The sequence below is a fragment of the Protopterus annectens genome, chromosome 14.part0, assembly GCF_019279795.1.
Source record: "Protopterus annectens isolate FY-2018-M chromosome 14.part0, PAN1.0, whole genome shotgun sequence".
NCBI lineage: Eukaryota > Metazoa > Chordata > Ceratodontiformes > Protopteridae > Protopterus > Protopterus annectens.
The window spans coordinates 694,255,592-694,276,001 of NC_056748.1; the positions used below are offsets into that span (position 1 = coordinate 694,255,592).

General features: G+C 41.5%; 1 protein-coding gene across 3 annotated transcripts in view; it reads right to left on the reverse strand.

Annotated features, from left to right (window-relative positions):
* KLHL21 (kelch like family member 21) overlaps positions 1-20,410 on the reverse strand; it is a 747,265-nt gene that overhangs the window by 387,049 nt on the left and 339,806 nt on the right. For 2 of the 3 annotated variants that reach the window (XM_044056426.1, XM_044056427.1), the window contains one exon: positions 3,610-4,663. In XM_044056426.1, the coding sequence (XP_043912361.1) occupies positions 3,610-4,639 (1,030 nt within the window). In that variant the 5' untranslated portion in view covers positions 4,640-4,663. Of the gene's footprint in view, positions 1-3,609; positions 4,664-6,921; positions 7,127-20,410 lie in introns of those variants that run through there. The other variant, XM_044056425.1, reaches the window with a different exon arrangement.

Here is a 20,410-nt window from a genome sequence, read left to right on the forward strand (position 1 = left end):
AAAACAGCCCTTTCAAAAGCCAAAAACACAGTGTCAATGGGACCAGATGGTGTCCCAGGCTGCGTCTTGCACAAACTACAGAACGAACTAACCCCCCACCTAAACACACTGTTCAACCTCAGCCTCTCCACAGGCTATGTGCCCATAGAATGGTGCACAGCAACGGTTATTCCTCTCCACAAAGGAGGGGCCACAACTGACCCTGGTAACTATCGCACCATAAGCCTGACTAGCCTGGTCTGCAAGGCTATGGAGCGCATCATCATGGAACTCATTAACAAAGACATTGGGAACCTCCAAACATTTGACCCGACCCAGTTCGGCTTTGTTAAGGACAGATCATGCCTACTAAACTTGGTTGACTTCTTTGAGACAGTCACCAAGGCCATAGACGAGGGAAAGGTGGTTCACACAGCCTACCTTGACCTCGCCAAGGCTTTCAATACCATTCCCCACTCAGGTATTACGGAAAAACACCAGCCTGAACATAAATCCTTACGTCACAAGATGGGTTGCAACTGGCTTACAGACAAAACTCACACGGTAAGAATAGAGGGCTCCAGGTCCGACTCGAAACCAGTCACAAGTGGTGTCCCGCAAGGCTCGGTCCTGGGACCCCTGTTCAGCATATACTTCTCAGAAGTGCAGGCAAACACAGGAGGACTATGGCTAACCAAGTTTGCCGATGACTGCAAACTGGGAGTCATAATTGACTCTCCGGCTGACACAGACATCCTCCAAAAGGGCCTTCAGTCATGGCCTCAAGCTAAATGCCAAAAAAATGCATAGTCATCCCATTTGGGAAAAACAAAACACCCACGAATTACCACATAGGTGGCAGCCCCCATAATACAGAAGAGGTAATAAGAGATCTGGTGACCCAGGTAGATAGTAATCTCTCCTTTGATAATCATATTGCCAAAGTAGTTAGGAAATCCTTCTACGTGGCCCATCTAATTACTAAAGGGTTCGCATCTAGAAATAAAGAGGGTTATAGTGCCCCTCTACTTGTCACTCATTAGACCCATCATAGAGTACAATGCCCCATTTGGGATGTACCTCCAAGACACTTCCAACAGCTGGAAAGACCACAAAAGTACCTCACCAAGAGGATTACTGGTCTCAAACATATGTCCTATGCAGCCCAACTGAAAAAAACTCCGGCTGTACTCAGTGGCATATCACTTACTCAGAGGTGATCTCTGCCTGACTTACAAAGCCATGTCCAACTCAGAACTGATGGACATGCTCCACCTAAAGAAATCCAAGTCACTGCGAGCCATGCGCTCTAGTGAGCTAAACCTCGCCACAACAATAAATAGAACATGCTGGAGGGATAGATTCCTGTCAGACTCCCCATGCTTTGGAACAAAATTCCAAATTACATCAGGCAGAGCCCCTCACTAACACTCTTCAAGAGAAACCTTGATGAGTGGATGGGTAATAGAAAATACACCCATGGGATCACTTCATTGGCTCTGCTTGACAGAGGATCAGTTAATTAATCAATGGGGCGGTGAAAGCAGACACACTCTGGCTAGGCTTATAAATGCCCTTGGGCAGATAGCCTAGTAGCTACCTATGTAAACGATAATGAACTAATCTGGAAGTGGTTCTAATATGACTAACCCTTGTATTGTACTGGCACATCTAAGAAACTGAAATGTTCTTAGAAATATGAGAGAACATGTGCATTCTATCATACTTAGCTTGTTCTTAATTTGTCTTTTACTGTGTCTCTCTTTATCCAGCACTGCTTCACTGTTCAGTAGTATAACGGAGTGATTACTTGATTTACAGCTTTATATTATCCTGGAGATTTTGAACTTTTCACATCCTAGAAGACTTTGCACAGCTGAAGCACCAGATCCATGTTTTGTGAAGACAAATATCTATTTAAAGAAGGACTCTATGTGTGGATATATAATTTATGTTTTATTGAAAGATGAGCTCTAGCATGACCGGTGTGATGATATAAAGCAGTGATGCCATGGGTTCAATGCACTGTTTGTTTCTAAATATGCCCAAACTCACTTCTCAGCAAGATTTCCATCCTTTTATGTGCAAAGTCAGACTGAGAGGATGACAGTTTTTCAGACTATCTTTCTTCCTGACTTGTAAAAAAAGACCCATTTTCACCTTTTTCCAATATTCATCAAATTTCCTTTGTCTAGGATGAATCCCATTAGGTTTTACCACCTTAACTACATTCAGCTTTTAAAATATTTTCAGGATTATTTTCTCTGGGATAAGACTACTATCAGTACCATTTTATTGCCCATATCGCTACTTTTGATAATTGACAGAACTTCTTCCTTCATATCTTTAGTAACCACTGAAAAGTCCTTAGTAGCCCCACTTTTTCAGCAACGCTGTCTACCATTCACCTTCATTAACTGCTTTTGTCTTTTATTATGCTCCTTTACGTCTCCACAAAAAACTGTGTTGAGTGTTTGTGTATGCACATATGCATGCATGAGACAGAACTGGAGGTAAAGAGTTAAGGAACATGTGACTGCAACTAAACACATTGTCCATGTAAGTATGCTCTTCATTGCTAACCATTTCCAAATATGACCCATGCAAGACAACGGGCAATACTAACTTGTTACCACAATTATAAAAAAAAAAACATAAATACTGATATTAAAGAGCTCCCCTTCATGCATACTACTACGATTGCATATGAGTTCAGACTGAACAAAATGCTTTATTTAAATGTCACATGCAGTACATGTACATGTTCAGAAAAAGCCAAATGAATACCAAACGCTAGGACCACACGATGAGGTTATGCATGTAGTCATTTACAACTTAATTTACCTGCAGGAAAAAGTTGTGTTATACAGCCATTTTATAGAAGCATCACTGTTTACTATACCCTGCACTAAACTGCACGCTTCTTTAACTTGTACACTAAGTGTTCGCCTATTAGTGTGTGTGTGTGTGTATATATATATATATATATATATATATATATATATATATATACACACATGTCATGTGTTTAGTTCTGCTGCTTACTTCAGACTTGTCCTTCAGGTAGATATCGATATTACTCATCCTCCTAACTCCACCATCACCCCTCACTGCTGAAACCTGTCCCTTACAGAAGGGAACAAGCACATAACAGGATGTCAAAGCATAGGTGGGCAAGGATAATAAATATTTATATATCCTATGTTAAATCCAACAAGAAGGTCATACAGGATGCAAACAGTTCAACCAGTACCAACACATATACGCATAATATGTACAATGCACACGCATTCAGATATATAAATATATATCATAAACATCTAAGTTATATATATGCAAGATTTACTAGGTATTTATTATACAACTGACCTTGAAAGCCAAGTACAGATGTTTTAAAATAAGGATTTATAATGTCAGAAAGATGTTAAAGAGATAACATTGTTATGATTATACAACACATGAAACACTAGATCAGGTTTACAGAACAAACAACAAATGCTAGTATTATATAAATCACATTGCTAATTTTAAAGAGGTCTGTTTTTAAAATAATCTAGTATGTTTTTATGAGAAGTATGCCATCTACCATTCTTACTTCTTGAATGTATTGCTGATTAAAAAAATACCTACCAGTGACATAGATATCATTGCCCAAGGCTGCTGTACTGTAACCACCTCCAAGATGATCTGGGAACTGAGCCAAATACCGCCACTGCCCAGAGAGAGGATTAAAGCAATCCACGGTCACCAACTCATCACAGTCCTGGTCACAGCCACCAATGACCACCAGGATCTCAGCCAGTCCTGTTGAGGGACGGGGTCTCATCCTTTCACAGGGCTTATCATGACGATCATATTCACAAGACTGGAATGCACGGGCTTCACTGATCAGCTTGAGGCAAGGAGGAGAACTGTAAACTACAGGGTCACTTTCCACATAAGCAAGAAGGTAAAAACGTCTAATGAAGGGCAAACGTATATGCTCAAAAAGTTCTGGCCAAAACCTGTGGCGCCCCTTTACATCTGCTTTAACCCAGCACAGTGCAATTTGATATGCTGTTTCCTCTTTGTCAACACATAGACGGTCATCAGAGATGTACTCCAGAATTCTTTTCTTTGACAGCTTTTTCAGGTCTTTTGCTTTAGTCAGTTCTACAATATTCTTAAGAATAAATTGTTTTGTGTTTTCTACAAGACTTCTACAAGCATAGGTCTCTGCAAAGTCCAAAATCTCCAAGCAGTTAGAAATCTCAAGTTGTTGTTCCAGAAAAGTACAACAAGCTTCTTTTACTGAAGGGAATTGGAACAGGTCAGCAGCCTGCAGCAGGAGGTCCACATTATCCTGGGTCACAGTCACATAACCAGTGTAGCAGAAGTCAATAAGCAACTCTAAGATGTCTGCCTTCACCTCATGGATCTGTACCCGATCTGTATAACTTTCTTTTAAGGCACCAGCAAACATAGCTTTGAAGTAATTGCTAGCCGAGGCCAAAACAGTGCGATGGCAGGGGAATTCCTGTCCTTCTACTGAAAGGGTCATGTCAAAAAATTTCTGCTCAGACCGTAATTCATTGATGCCTCTGAGAAGATTCTGAGCATGGGACTTATCACAGAAAGGCAATACTGAGGCCTGAGTTAAGGTAACTGGTCGATTCTCCATTCTGATGAGGTTAAGCTACAGCATCTGTGAAACAGAAAAAAAGAAAAAGTTTGTTTAATTTACCAAGGCAATATGGTTCTGAGTAATAGCAACAAGACTGTAAATACACACACACATTATATATATATATATATATATATATATATATATATATATATATATACATACATATATATATATATATATATATATACATATATATATATATATATATATATATATATATATATATATAGGGTCTATATTATATCATTGAACGCTTAAAAAAGCGAACGCTGATTGATCGACCTAATTTAAGCGAAAACTTACAATCTCAAACTGTCAGATCAGCGATTTTTTTCCCGGGAGGGGGGGAGGGGGGGGGGAATCGCTGATCCAAAACTCATACACCAAACAAACAGAAATCCACACCCATACACCTAAAATCTGATACCTAACCCTAAACTAAACTATGCACACACCACTAACTACCCACTTACCTTAACCCAAACCCTAACCCTAAGGTCCGTCACTATCGCACACTCACCTCACTCGCTCCCTAACCCTAACTCACCTAAATCACCCTAACACTCACATCCACACAATCGCACACTTACCTGAATCTGACCGGTAACTTTCCACCATAACACTGAAAATACCAAAGCAACAGAAACGGACAACCAAATTCTTTCCCTAGGAACAAAAAATTGAGTTTCTGCTGCTTCGATATTTTGCAGTTTCGCGAAAATAAGTTTGATCAATCAGCATTCACTTTTTTAAGCGTTCGAGGATATAATATAGACCCTATACATATATATATATATATATATATATATATATATATATATATATATATATATATATATATATATATATAAATTCCTCTGTGAAGTTGCAGCAGCACAACCTTCATGTGGTCAGGATTTTGGAACAGGTAGACAAACAGTGACATTACCACCCATGTACAGTGTGTCAGTGTTTAGCAAACCCTATACAGATTTTTTTTTTACTTTGTCCCAGTCTCTTTTGCAACAGAAAACCTTTCAGACTGGAATTGCAAAGATATTCTTACTACAAAATAGAGAAATCTCATTCATTTGAATACATCACTTTTTTTTGTGGTGGACACGAAAAAGCAAATGCTGTATTCATTTATAACCAAGACTGAAACTACAAAGCTACAGCACCTGCATCTACCCAGTACTGAAAACAAAGCTTCTTGTAGATTCTGGCAGATCATTAATGCTACCTATCCTCACAACAATGGACAGACCAGTTTCCTCACAACAATAGACAGACCAGCTTTAGGAATTAAGCTAAATTATTAGTATGACATCCAATAGAAACAGGGCCCTATATTCCCCTTTGTCGGGGGGGGGGGGGGGTTCTTCAAGAAAAGGATGGGATGATGCTTCTACTTTGCAGCCACCAGCATATGTAGTGCATGAGAAGGTAGAATGATATATTACTGTTACTAATAACTGGCCAAGCTTGGCATTGCATTACAGGCACACTGCATGCAAACTTTACTTCAAGTATGTGAATGGGTACATCAGTAGACGAAAACAACCCTCGGGTATGCCTACACACACTTTTCTTATTTAGATGCTGTGTACATTTCACAATGCATGGAGGAAAGCTGAGGACCTTCACCACAAGAAAGCAACACTGAGTAGGATGAAGAGCAGATGTGGCAAAACGACAGGGTTGAGGCTGCAGAGAAATCAAGCAGGAGTCACAATTCAGGACAAAGTAGATAAAAACAGAATATACATCACTGGTGGCACCTCATAAAATATACATCACTGGTGCCACCTCATACGGTTACATGATGTGTGAGCAAACCCCTTACAGATTACACTTTGTCATGCCTTAATGATTACACGAAATTGCATTTTCCTTCCAGTTACTTAATGATGAAACCACACAAACAACGGCATACCCCAAAATTAGGATAGTAACTCACTCCTTGTACGATCACTTACTCTAATTACAAAGTAACCCAAATACACAAAACAGAAATATTGTCACTCATGGTGAGTACAGTAAAGATTTTAGTAGTTAAATCAAAAAGATTGTCAATAACAGTAGCTACAGTTCTAAGCTGAAACAAATTAAAACTAAAAATACCAATTAAGCTGCATTTTAGTATATTTTCTTTATGACACTAGCACCTTTTACTTGTTCATTTCTCTTCTCTTACAATAGCACAGGCAGCATTCACACTCCACTAAAAAAAGGAAAAAATAAGAAATACTAAAATGAAGGGTACAACATAAAACATACTGACGGCGATCACTTACCAAGAAACCTGTCAAAACATGTTACTTTAGCATAAAAAAAAAAAACTTTCTGATGAAAATCAAATGCTACCAAACTTGTGCTTTTAGTGTTCTTTCCTGTTGAAAAAGAAACCTGGAAGAAACAAATCTTGTAAGAAGAAATCAGCGATACAGTTAAAAAAACAAGAGCAGACAATGCGAAACTGCTGTAACCCTGCTGCTTTAAATATCAGTAGGCATACTGACAGCAAAGCACATGGTGTGCACGTAATTCTGTGTGTGTCATACCCCCTCCCCCATCTTCCACTTAGCTAAAGTTAGATACACAGGCGCCCAGTACAAATACATACGGTGTTTCTGCCAAGGAAAAGAAAAGCCTGGATGGTTTCAAGGTGAACACTGTTAATTATTCAAAAATCATTTTACCTATCAAAAAATCATGCTAAATACCTATATGCGGTAGAGTTATTATTTAATGCCAGTCTTCTGGGCTGGGGTTGTCAAGAACTCGACTGTCAGAATTAGAAGACCCTTCTATTTTATGATAAACTACTGGAAAAGGGACACAGCTAGAGAACATGATAGATCGTACACGTTGCCATTACATGTTTATAATAAGGCAGGATGTAAGAAAAACACAAGCAACGAAAAAAAACATGACAAATATTTTCTTCAGCTGTAGTAACTTAGCTTTAAAAAAATACCCATTACAAAACACAGGTTACATACAAGTATAAAAATGTGCAGTTTAAGACAGAGAAATTGTGTCCCAATACAGGAAGGCACCCTTCTTTATATAACAAGCTTCTAAGCCTTGGAATGGGCTTTGACTCCCTGCATGCTTGCACTGAATTAAGCAGGCTACTGGAGAATGAATAACAACAGCTTGCAAGCCAAATCGCAGCAAGCTGCCATTTGTCTGAGGCAGGTCAGCTCGGACTCAGCTTTCAGTGGGGGGGGGGAGGGGGGCAGGTAGGGCCCAGGATAGGTAGGAGGGTAAAGGTGGGATGGGCTGGCTAGAGGAAGGATTGAAAAAGGCTGGGAACAAACCAAATCAGTCTTCTTGATCCCTACCTGGACAGCTTGTCCCACCCAACCCACCCCCCCCTCGTAAAAGCAGGGGGTTGTTACCAGTCAGTTTAGGGTCAGATAAGGTACTCAAGGAACCCAGTGACCGACAGGGTGATCGCATTAGGGGTCGAGAAGGAATTTCCTGTTTTTTCAGGTTTTCGCCTTCTCCTCCGGATCAGATAGACAGGTCAGGCTAGTCTGTCGCAGTCATGTAAGCGCAAGGCAGGAAAGGTAAGGGAAGCCAAGGTAAATGGGGGGGGGGGTCACAGGACTCTTCAGCTGGACTTTCCGCAGGCCAGACAGCCCCAAGGGTTTGTTGTCAGCGGGCGTAGCCGGCAATGGCCCCTTGGCAGATTGTAAGGCGGCCCAGAAGAATTGTGATGAACTGTGAAAACGTTGTTATGAAATGGGTATGATGCATAAAAAGGGCCGGATATCAAGAGTGCGGTCTGTTATCCTGTAGGTTTAGGGGAATGCTATGAAAGAAATAAATGGCCTCCCTGATATTCCTACCTTGCGCACATCTCATAATAATTGGCTTCTATTAGAGAAAAGGTCATTGACAGTGATTGGCAATAAACATATGGCTGCGGCCATTTAATCCATCTGAAGTCTCTGTGTTATTATTAATATTTATCTTCTGGTTACCTTGACTTGTTAAACATGGAATCTTGAGGCATATGTTCACAATGATGCAATGGAATGACAATGTGCTGAACTGGTTCTGTATATGTAGCTCAATACTTGATGTGAATCATTAATGGAAATATGAACAATGTGTTGAATTTGCTGAGCTGGTTCTGCATAGAGCTCAATGCTGGATATGGATCATTAAAGAAATTTTGAACAATGTGACGAATGCTTAAAGTAGCATGTAAGGTTATTCCGTAAGCATCAATGGTAAGGTATCTGTTAAGTAGGTTATGAATTTAGATTTTTGTAAAGACAGGTAGAGCTGTACCAATCTCAGACAAATAAATAGGCTACTTACTTTTCTTCATAGCCTTCAACTTCTTTGTTCAAGAATCAGAGTCAAAGCCAAAAATAATGGGGAACACAAAAGTCCAAAAATCAGAAACAGTTTTAAATATTACTCTCCTTCCAAGCTGATTAACTGTAATCCTCAATGATTTACCATAAAATGGACAAAACAAAAATATGACACAAAATCAGGGAGAGTTGAGAGCTATATTCTTATCAGATCTTCAACTTCTAACTAAAAGGTATTTGTGGTATCAAAGACTGAAAGCAATAAGGCATTCTTTAATTAAATAAGAAAACTGAAAGGGAATTCTGAATACTATAGCATGTTATCAATTAAAGTGAATGAAGCTGAAGGGAGTAGGCTGGAAACATGAGAGTAAGAAGCTGTAGCTGGCTTGCCTATCCGGGGGAGAGGGAGGCAGCTATGATCTGCTGCTTGAGTGAGGCCAAGCAGGAGCAGTGTTTACTATACCTGACTCACTCACTGACTCATTTCCTAACCTCTCAAATCTTGCCATTCAAGGTGAGGGGGGACAGGACTCTGCTGGTGTGCCTGTTCTGGAGAACAAATAGGCATCGTCTCTCACACTTGAAAAGGGGATGAGGCCAACTTTCATCGTGAAAGATCGGACGGCACAGTGGTGCAGCAGTAGCTTTGTCGTCTCACAGCAAGAGGTTCTCCAGTTTGATTCTCGGCTGGGGTGCCTTCTGTGTGGAGTCTGCATGTCCTCCCTGCATTTCTCTGTGTTCCCTCTGGGTGCTCCGGTTTCCTCCCATGTTACAAGATATGCGTCTGGAGTGTTTCTCCCTACCACCGCTGAAAATTGGCTCGTTCCAAGTCGGACTTTCCCGGATAACAAATGTTAAATAAAATAAAATAATAGATGAAGCTTGTGTACTTTCTCAGGGAATTAATATGTTATAGAACCCTTAGCCCTGACTTTCAGCCAGTATGATCCAGGATCGGATGGGTTTGATGTGCCCATCCTATAGGTCCAGGCAGGGTCTCTCAAGATGAGGAAAGTACAGTTGTGTAAGTAAGCTTACCATGATGGTAGATGTTGAAATGATCACTGCTGCTGTAGCCTTAGCTGTATGGGTTACATCCTCCCAAGGATATAACAGCTAGACAGCTTCCAAAGCTTCATGGCACCTTCCATGTACCCAGTCAGTCAGCTCAAGCTGAGCTGACTAAAAGACAGGTTTAGGCACCAAAGCCTTGAGAGCTTTCATGCTAACAGAGAGAGGGGGCTGACCCCTGAAAGGACAATGCTAGGAACAACAAAAAATAAGTATTCACACCCTGGCATAAACACCACATCAAAAACAAGGGGGAACGAGCCAGCGATCGGCTACTGCAGCAGTGAGCATTCAAACATCTACTGTTACGGTAAGCTTACTAACACACTTGTACTGTGTTCATGTTAAGAGAAAAAGTTTTAAAACATACTATTATTTGTCTCTTTCTCCCATCTAGCAAAATGAATGCTGAAGTGTTGGTAAGAAAAGGTCATTGAACCATGTTTATTAAAGATGGGCTTTATCTATGATAGATGTAGTTTGCTTATGAACTTGAATAACATCTGTTTTCTATACTTCTGAATAAGAGTTAATTTACTGAGGCAGGCTCTGGAAAATTCCAGCTACCACTGTGGTTTTGAGGTAAACGTTCTACACTAACTGGTTTTGAGGTAAACATTCTACACTAGCTGTGGTTTTGAGGTAAAGCATTCTTTTCTGAGGTAAATTGTGATCCTAGATGTTTTTCATAGCCAACTGTCAACTGTTAGAAATGTAACAAAAGCTATTTTGGCTAGTAACAGGAAAGTATAAAAGTTGATGTCAGTAACCAAGCTGATCAGATTGAGATCATCTTGGCCAACATGTTGCTGTAATCTGGTTAGCAGTTAATAAAGGAAATTTTCATCACCTGAGGCAGATGTGACTCGCTTGAATTTTTTCTTCTGACATTTTGGTCCTTCGGACCGGAAACCTCTACGAAGATACGGATCAGACCGACAGAGAGACTGAAAAACCTGCACAGGTGAGGGTTTCTTATCTTAAGATTCCCTCGATGGAAAGCCCTCCGACTGATTTGTCGTTGGAAAGAGGCCGGCCGCTCTCTGATCCCTATCTGAGGGACGGTTTCTGAACCAAAAAGGGGAAAAGTACAGTTGTGTACACCTACCATAAATGTAGATGTTCGAGTGTCTTCACTGTTGCAGTCATGACTGTAGGGTTCTCCCCTGCTGGCAGGCAGCCCTTGGTCGGCCAGAATCCCAAAGTCTGGGTCCGGCGTCGGCTGTTCAACCATGCTCCCTGACGTCAGAGCGCCAGGAGTACAAAGCTGACAGCCGACGCCATCTTCTCCAGTTTTTCTTGCCCCAGATGTCAGGAGTCCCAAAATGAAAAAGGTCCCATAACCTTTGCAAATACACCTCAGAAGAATGGTGAAAAAAAAAAAGGAAATACACAAAAGTAAAAATAAGAGGGGACAGGAGGGAGGGAAACCCAGATTGCAACAGTGAAGACACTCGAACATCTACATTTATGGTAGGTGTACACAACTGTACTATGTTCATCGTGTTTCGCTGTTGCAGTCATGACTGTACGGTAGAATCCCAAAGCGGAAAGAAAGGGAGGTGGTCATAAAGAAGAAGGGGCGGCTAAAAGGCCCTGCAAGACTGCAGAGGCAAAGCCTGCCCTAGACTTAGAGTAGAGAGGTAGATTGTAGTGCTTAGAAAAGGTATGCACTGAACTCCAAGTTGCAGCTTCCAAAATGTCTTTGGTAGGAACTCCCCTGAGGAAGGCCGCAGAAGTGGCAGCAGCTCTGGTGGAATGAGTCTGTATACTCCCTGGGATTTGCTTTCCATGGTGTGAATAACAAAATCTGATTCCATGAGCAATCCATTTAGAAATGGTCTGTTTTGAAATGGCTTTACCTTGGGAACTTGAAGCATAAGAAACAAACAATTGTTCTGATTTTCTGATGTCCTTGGTTCTGTTCAGGTAAAAACGTACTTGTCTGTGTACATCCAAGGAATGTAAGATCCTTTCCCCTTTATTTTGAGGAGTGGGGAAAAAGGTTGGCAAGTGGATAGTTTGATTTAAAGCCACTTTGGAAACCACCTTAGGCATGAAGGTAGGATTAGTCCTCAAAGATACCCTGTCTTGATGAAAAATAATATAAGGTTCCACAGCCATAAGAGCTTGCAACTCTGAAACTCTCCTGGCAGAGGTTAGGGCTAACAGGATAGCTGTCTTCCAAGATAAAAACTTGATGTCAGAAGACGCAGCAGGCTCAAAAGGAGGCAAGGTTAGTTTTTCCAAAACATAGTTGAGATCCCAAGCAGGAATGGGAGGAGATCTAGGAGGTCTTAAGTTCTTAGCTCCTCTGAGAAACTGTCTCATGAGCTGGTGGGAAAAGATGGGAGGGTCTGTATTATAATGAGCAGAAATAGCAGAGGCATGTATCTTAATGGAAGAGAAAGAGAGACCCTTATGTAAGAGATCTGTCAGGTAAAGTAAAATTAAAGTACTGTTAGGAAGAAGAGGATCAGAATTCTGAGCCTGCATCCAGGAACAAAATCTTTTCCATTTTCCTGCATAAGATTTTCTAGTGCTAGGACGTCTGGCTTCTAAAATGACATCCATAACCTGCTTGGGTATGAAAGAAGAAATCAAAGGCCCTGGATTAACCAGGCCACCAGGCTGAGAGTTCTGACATGAGAGTGTAGAACCTGACCCTGATGTTGGGACAGAAGGTTCGGAGACTGAGGTAAAACCCAAGGGGGCTCCAGGCATAGATTTTTTTAGAGTTGGATACCAAAACTGCAGAGGCCAATTTGGAGCCAGCAAGATTATCATCTTGGGCTTGTCCTGTTTTATCTTCAATAAAACCCGTGGAAGAAGAGGAAGAGGCAGAAAGGCATATCCCCGAGAGGTTCCTCCAACTGAATGACAGGGCATCCACTTTCCAAGCTTCTCTGTGGAAAGTCCTGGTGCAAAAATTCTGTAGTTGATGATTGAGATGGGATGCAAAGAGGTCTATGTGAGGACATCCCCAGACTGCTGTTATCATCCTGAATATTTTGATGTCCAGCATTCACTCGTGTGGATCCTAAAGGTTTCTGCTCAGACTGTCTGCCAGGAAGTTTTGTTTCCCTGGTAGAAACTGAGCTTGAAGATCCAGATTGCAAGCTAGAGCTGTGTCCCATAGATCCATGGTTAGTCTGCAAAGGGGGTAGGAATGAGATCCCCCTTGCTTGTTTATGTACCACATAACTGTAGTGTTGTCCGTCCGTATTAGTAGTTGTCCTGGTTGTAAGAGATTCCTGAAGGCCAATAGAGCTTTCTGAATGGCTAACATTTCCTTCAAGTTGATATGCAGGTGCTTCTGATCCTTTGTCCAAAGGCCCTGTAGACAATTGCCCTGAAAATGGGCTCCCCAAGCATAATCCGAGGCGTCCGTGGTTAGAATCTGAGTGGCAGGAGGCAGACGGAAGGGTTTCCCTTTGTTTAGAGCACATGCCCTGGACCACCAAAGAAATTCCTTTTGAAGGCAAGGAAGGACAGAGATCAGTATGTCTAAACTGTGGCAATGCTGAGACCATACACTTTTTAGATACCACTGTATTTTCCTCATGTGTAGTCTTTCATATGGTATGAGAAGGATGCAGGAGGCCATGTAACCCAAAGCCTGCAGGAATTTCCTTGCAGATAGTTGAGTTAAAGTTGCCAAGGTTCTGAAAGTTGAAGCCAGCTGTAATTGTTTTTCGGATGTCAGAAATGCCATCTGGGTTGTGGTGTTTAGAAGTGCACCCAGAAAAGTTATCTGTTGTGATGGTGTCAAATTTGACTTTTTTGTTTACAGAGAATCCCAGGAACTTGAGGAGGTTCTGTACAAATTCTAGATGCTGGAGTAAGACATCCTTGCTGTCTGCCTGAATTAGACAATCGTCCAGATAAGGGGAAATTTGAATTCCCTTGAGTCTGCAGTAAGCTACTAGTGGAGCCAGGCATTTGCTGAAGACCCTGGGCGCAGTAGACAATCCAAAGGGCAGTGCAGAGAATTGAAAGTGCCTCGATCCGGCCTTGAACCTGAGGTATTTTCTGCGATCCTGCCTGATGGGAATGTGTAAATATGCCTCCTTTAAATCCAAAGTTACCATCCATGCATCTTTGGACAGCATTGGAAGTAGCTGCTGCAGAGTAAGCATCTTGAATTTTGGAATCTCTAGAAAGGTGTTCAAGACCAACAGATCCAGAATGGGTCACCATGAGTTTTGCTTCCTTGGGACTAGAAAGAGCCTTGAGTAAAAACCTTTTCCCATCTCTGAAAGTGGAACCAGTTCTATGGCATTCATAGCCAAAAGAGCTTCCACCTGGTTTAAAGGCCTCCGTCCATTGATGTTTTGGAAGGTCTGGCCATCTGCTTGGCCTTGGCAAGGTATGAAAATGGAATTTGTAACCTCTTAAAACCACATCCAAAACCCACTTGTCTTGGGTTAGAGTCCAATTTTGATAAAAAAGAGAGAGTTTTCCTCCGAGAGGGGCTTCCAGGCAAGAAGTTCCTGTAGCCCAACAGAAGGAGTCATTGAGTTTGTTTCCTTTGAGTTTGTGACCTGTCCTCTCCTCCCCTAGGGGTGGAAGCAGTCCACTGTCTTAGTCTATAAGAAGCTTGTGTTTGAGGCCTTCCTCTGGAGTATCTATATCTACCCCTCTGAGGCCTGTCCGAAATGGGAAAGGACCAATTTTTTGAAGGCCAATTCCTGCTAAATCTAGGTGGCTGTACCTGTAAGAAATCTTTAACTGTTTGCATGGATTTTGCCTTATCCTCCATCTTTTTAATCACCTCTTCAGCTTTTGATCCAAACAAAACATTATGCTGAACAGGAGCATCCAATAATTTAGCCTTTACTTGTTCAGGCAAGTTTTGTTCCTTTAGCCATGCATGCCTTCTAATGACTGTGCCAGAGGCCGCAGCCCTACAAGAAACCTCCAAGGCATCAAATCCACAGTGTAAACCATGCTTCCCAACTTATTCAGTGGCATGCAATAAGTCATGTAATTCCTTATCATCTGCACAGGCAGAAATGGAAGTAAGCTTTTGTTTTAAAACAGACAAGAGAAATTGCTGGTATTTTAGCATATGAAACTGACAGTTTAAAGCCCTAGTGGACAAAGTAGCAGAAGTGTACACCTTTTTGCCCCATCTTTCTAAGGATCGAGAATCCTTTTCATTAGGAATGGGATTTTTGGCAGAAGTGGCCTTAACTCCCTTAGGACCCTGAGAAATGGTTTCAGGGTCAGCAGAAGGGTTCTTGTATAAAAACTGATGGGAATCAGGAACCCTGTAATATCTATCAGGCTTAACAGGAGCAGGAGGAAAAGAGTCAGGGGTTAAGTTAGCCTCCGAAAAGGCATCATCCACAATATCCAAAACAGGAGGAATAGCCAGGGGTCTATGTTGGGGAAGAAGAAGAAAATCCCTCAGTCTTTTCTTAGATTCCGAATACTCCTGTCCTTCCCAGTGGAAATGTTCCCTCATTTCATGCAAAGTTTCCCCAAAAGAGAAATCCTCCGCCATCTTGAGTAACTGTTTCTGTGACTTGGGAGCCGGTTCAGAGGAGGCCTGTGTTGTAGTCTTTGATTTAGAAGGAGTCTTTGCCTTTGGCTTTGCCTTTATTAGAAGCTGATTAGGCCTGAAAACCCCTTCGGAAGCCGGTACCTGCACAGCGGCTCCGGACCCATCCGAAGGAGCATTGTCCGAAGGTCCTGCAACAGAAATAGTTAAAGGCCTGGTTGGCTCCTCATGAGAGTCCATTTCGGCCGTCGGTTCTGAAATGGCCGACGACAGGGGCTGCAAAAGCACCTCACTGACGACAGCCAAACCTGAAGCTGGTTCCGCTTGTGCGCTATCATCAGATATGGACCTCAGAGGCCTGTCTTTATCCTTGCAACGTTTGTGAACTCTGGTAGCCGGAACCGTATCCGACGACATTTTGTAGTTAAAGCGCCTACCAAAGTAATGAAAAGCAAAATCGTACCTTAGCTTAATTGTACGTTGATTGAATCTAGCACAAAACCGACAACTAGCTACGTCGTGGTCAGGGCCTAAGCAAGGAATACAGTAAGAATGAAAATCCTTATGAGGTATTTGCTTCCCACATGAAATACAATTATTAACTTTTTCTGACATCGGACTGGAGCAAGAAAAAAAGTTTCCCCAACGGGGTACTTAGCTTTGAGTGGAGAAGAAAATCTTCGGACTGAAGTATATCAGAAAAAATCGTCAGGAGTCAGCCGACCAGCACTTGCGAACTGCTATCACCACACGGCAAGAAAGACTGGAGAAGATGGCGTCGGCTGTCAGCTTTGTACTCCTGGCGCTCTGACATCAGGGAGCATGGTTGAACAGCCGACGCCGGACCCTGACTTTGGGATTCTGGCCGACCGAGGGCTGCCTGCCGGCAGGGGAGAACCCTACAGTCATGACTGCAACAGTGAAACACAATGAACATCTGACTCTCATCTGGTTCAGGTAGGATGAAAATACCTTTTTTTTTTCTTTTAATTTAATTTAACCTTGTCGGCAGGGGTTTTATTTTTAGTTAAGGGTTTTATTTTTAGTTAAGGGTGGGTAGGAATAATTATTAAGATTATTTTGTTAGGATTACCTGTTATTTTGTTAGAATCCCCGTTAAAATAGCCCCATTTTGTAATAAGCCCTGGAAAAATAATTTTGATGCAGTCCAAAAATATACAGTCCTAAAAATAAGAAATACAGTCCTAAAATAAGAAATCTAGGAAAACATGGGTTCAAGTTGCTGCAAGTGTGAAAGTGATGTCTGTTTAAATGTTGATGCTAAGTATATGAAAATTTTAAACAAAAATAATGTTAAATTTTTGAGAAGTGGAAGTTGAAATATGATTTTGATGGTACACTGAATAAGAATGCCTGTGCAAAATTGGTTAGAGATTTGAAAAAGGATGCAGGAACTAGAACTAAAAAGCAAAGACAATTGGGATTTCTCCAAGCACAAAAATGGTTAGAAGAAGCAAATAAACGAGCTATAAAAGAAAAACAGTGTCAGGAAAAAGTAAATAAAATAAATCAAAAGGGATCACTGGTGCCAAGTGGAAAAGTAGCTTTATTTTTAGATATGGAGGATGAGCATACAGTTTGTGCAGTACAAAGGCAGGCAACCACCCCACCGTATGGTGAAATTGCTGCTGCCATACCTCCTGATATTGAGGGGAACCTCCTCAATATCAGTCTGAAGATGCGGGATCTGTACAGCAGGGTGGGTTATTAGCTGCTCAAGGAAATGTTTTGACCCCTCCAATTTACCCACAAATTCTCATAGTACCTAAAGTTGCTTTGCAACAGGTAGACCAACCTATGCAGTTATGGTCAGGACCAGCAGGGCAAGGACATTGGGCTATTAAACTTTCTGACCATTCAGAAGCTCTTCCCTTAATACAAGTTGCAAACCCACAAGCAGGAGATGTTGGACAAGAACCAACTATTTTAGTTTATCGTCCCTGGGCTAGAGAGGATATAAAACGAGCTACGGATGGTATTCCTCATCCCAAGGTTAATTTTCAAAAGTTTTCTGAGGACATAGTTGGTATGCGTTTAAGTTAACATCTAAATGGTTTAGAAGTAGAACAAGTAGTGCGACAAATCTTAGGTCCAGATTGGCACTTAGTTTGTGGTACTTGGACATGTAAGGCAGATGACGGCACTACATTAAAGCATAATTCTGGGGTGTTAGACACACGAGTCACTGATCTGTTAAAGAGAATTTCTGATAAGTGGCGTCCAAGAGCAGATTGGACAGTAATAAATCAGTGCATCCAAAATGATGATGAATCTGTAGATCATTATATTGCAAGACTGACAGAAGTGTTCAATAACCATTGTGGAATGATGATTCCGCAGGATCAGACTAATGATAGTCCGTATGAACAGCAATTAAAAAATGCTTTTTTTTAAAGGTTGTAAGGCTCCGATAAATAGTTTTATTACTAAGCACATGGTAGATCACAGAACATGTAGACTGCAACCTTTGTTTGAATATGCACGGCATGCTGAGCGACATTTTAATCTAAAAACGAAAAAGAAAGTACAAGTGTTAGCAGTAGGGGATGATGGTGGTATATTCCTAGTACAGGACCAAAGGGGGCAAGGGCGCCGTGGTGGCGTAAAAAAACGTGGGGGCCCGCAATGGGACACGTTAAATGAACCGGGTGGACATTCAGCCTATAGGGAAAGGTTAAAACGTGGAGAATGTTTTAAATGCGGTAGACGTGGGCACTTCGCTGCCGACTATGAAGAGTGGCAACATCCCCCACAGCTTACGAACAAGGGCTCCGCATGACTATATGACAGTAAAGAAAGGCGCCATCTTCATTATGGGGATAGTGAAGAGGCAGACACTCTCTACGATGAATGTCAGAAACACTCTAATGGAAGGGCGGGATTGTGACTGTGAAGTCATAAAACCTGGCAAATTTGGGTATTGCTATGCATCTAGATCAGAAACCCATGATAGAGTTTTTGGTTGAGGGACAGAAAGTGGAGTTTTTATGTGATTCAGGTGCATCGTGTACACTTTTGGGTCCTGCAGTTCTGCCTCCGAACTGCGAAACAGATGAGTTTGTCCTTGTAAAAGCGGCAAACAGGAAAATTTATAAGGAACCACTGTCTCATCCTCTACTGTTCACAGATCCACAAACAAACCAAACTGTTAGGTGTAGGGTAATTATATCAAAAGTTTGTCCAGTTAATTTGCTAGGAAGAGATTTGATGCATGTGTTTGGAATAGCGGCAATTCCCACACCTAAAGGTATTGAGGCAAAAAGGTTAGCGGATGGCTTAGTAGTACAGGGAGTACAAGACTTGTTTTACTGGGATAGCCTAAACTTGATTTCAGATGGCCCGGGGAGGGTTGATACAGAGTTGATCAATCTAGCTCTAAGTAAATCTAGGAGCGGGTCACCGCAGGTTGCGGCGCACTTACATTGTACTATGTTCTATAAGGCCCTTGGTCCGGATAACTTGATTTCAGACGGCCCGGGGAGGGTTGATACAGAGTTGATCAATCTAGCTCTAAGTAAATCTAGGAGCGGGTCACCGCAGGTTGCGGTGCACTTACATTGTACTATGTTCTATAAGGCCCCTGGTCCGGATAAAGAATTTGAAAAAGAATTCTTTAAGCACAAGTGTGCAAGGATAATTTTGAATGATATGTTTTGGGATACGCAAGGTAATACAGTAGTGACCTGTACTTTGACTAAGGAAATGAGTTCTTTATATCGCTCAAGTTATAGCCCACATATCTCAGTTACTAAAGCAGTGGGGACACATTGGGTAGATTTGGCGAAAAAGGTAACGATTTGGAACACAATGTCTGAAAGTCAGTTAAAAGATCAACAAATCCAGGTACAAAGATTAATTTGGGTGACTTGGGCACGACCAAGTGTGCACCTCAGGGATGATAAAACAGAAATGGCACGACAAATCCTCCTAACTCAAGACGAAGATAGTGCGTTAAGTGCCTTGCCTGTAGATTTATGGTCAAAAGGTAAAGGGGATGTAGGATTAATGAAAACAGCAGGTGAAGTTTGTATAACTGCAAAGTCAGGTTTTAGACCTCATAAGCACCAATATACACTAAGTAAGCAAGCGGAGGAAGGAATTAAACCAGTTATTGAACAGCTAAAACAGGTAGGAATTCTTGTTGAATGCCCAGATTCACCCTGCAATACTCCGTTGTTTCCTGTAAAGAAACCGGACGGGTCATGGAGGTTGGTTCAGGATTTACAAGCAGTTAATTCAGCTGTGATCCCAAGAGCACCGGTGGTCCCTGACCCTTATACATTACTTAATGATTTACTACCTCAGCACAGATATTTTTTCTGTCATAGATATAAGCAATGCTTTTTTCTCCATACCACTACACAAGGACAGTAGATTTTGGTTTGCATTCACTTTCCAAGGTAAAAGATACACATACACCAGATTGCCACAGGGTTATTGTGAGAGTCCGACAATATTCGCACAAGAAATGGCTGCGAATTTAGCTCAGTTTGTTCCCCCAGAAGGAAGCTAGGTCCTGTTGTACGTAGATGATATTTTATTGGCCTCACCCACGCAGGAAAGTTGTAAAAAGGATACCCTAGCCCTTCTTAGTTTTTTAGCTGAGCAAGGACATAAAGTAAATAAAGAGAAGTTACAATTGTGGAAAGCACAAGTAAAGTACTTGGGTTATTTAATCTCGCAGGCAGGTAGACAATTGGAGAACAAAAGAAAACAAGCAATTCTTGAAGCACCTCTGCCTACGACTAAGCAGGAGATGATGTCGTTTGTAGGTGTGACTAAGTTTTGTAGAAGTTGGATTCCTAATTATGCTGAAGAAGTAGGGCCATTGACCGCACTGATCTATGA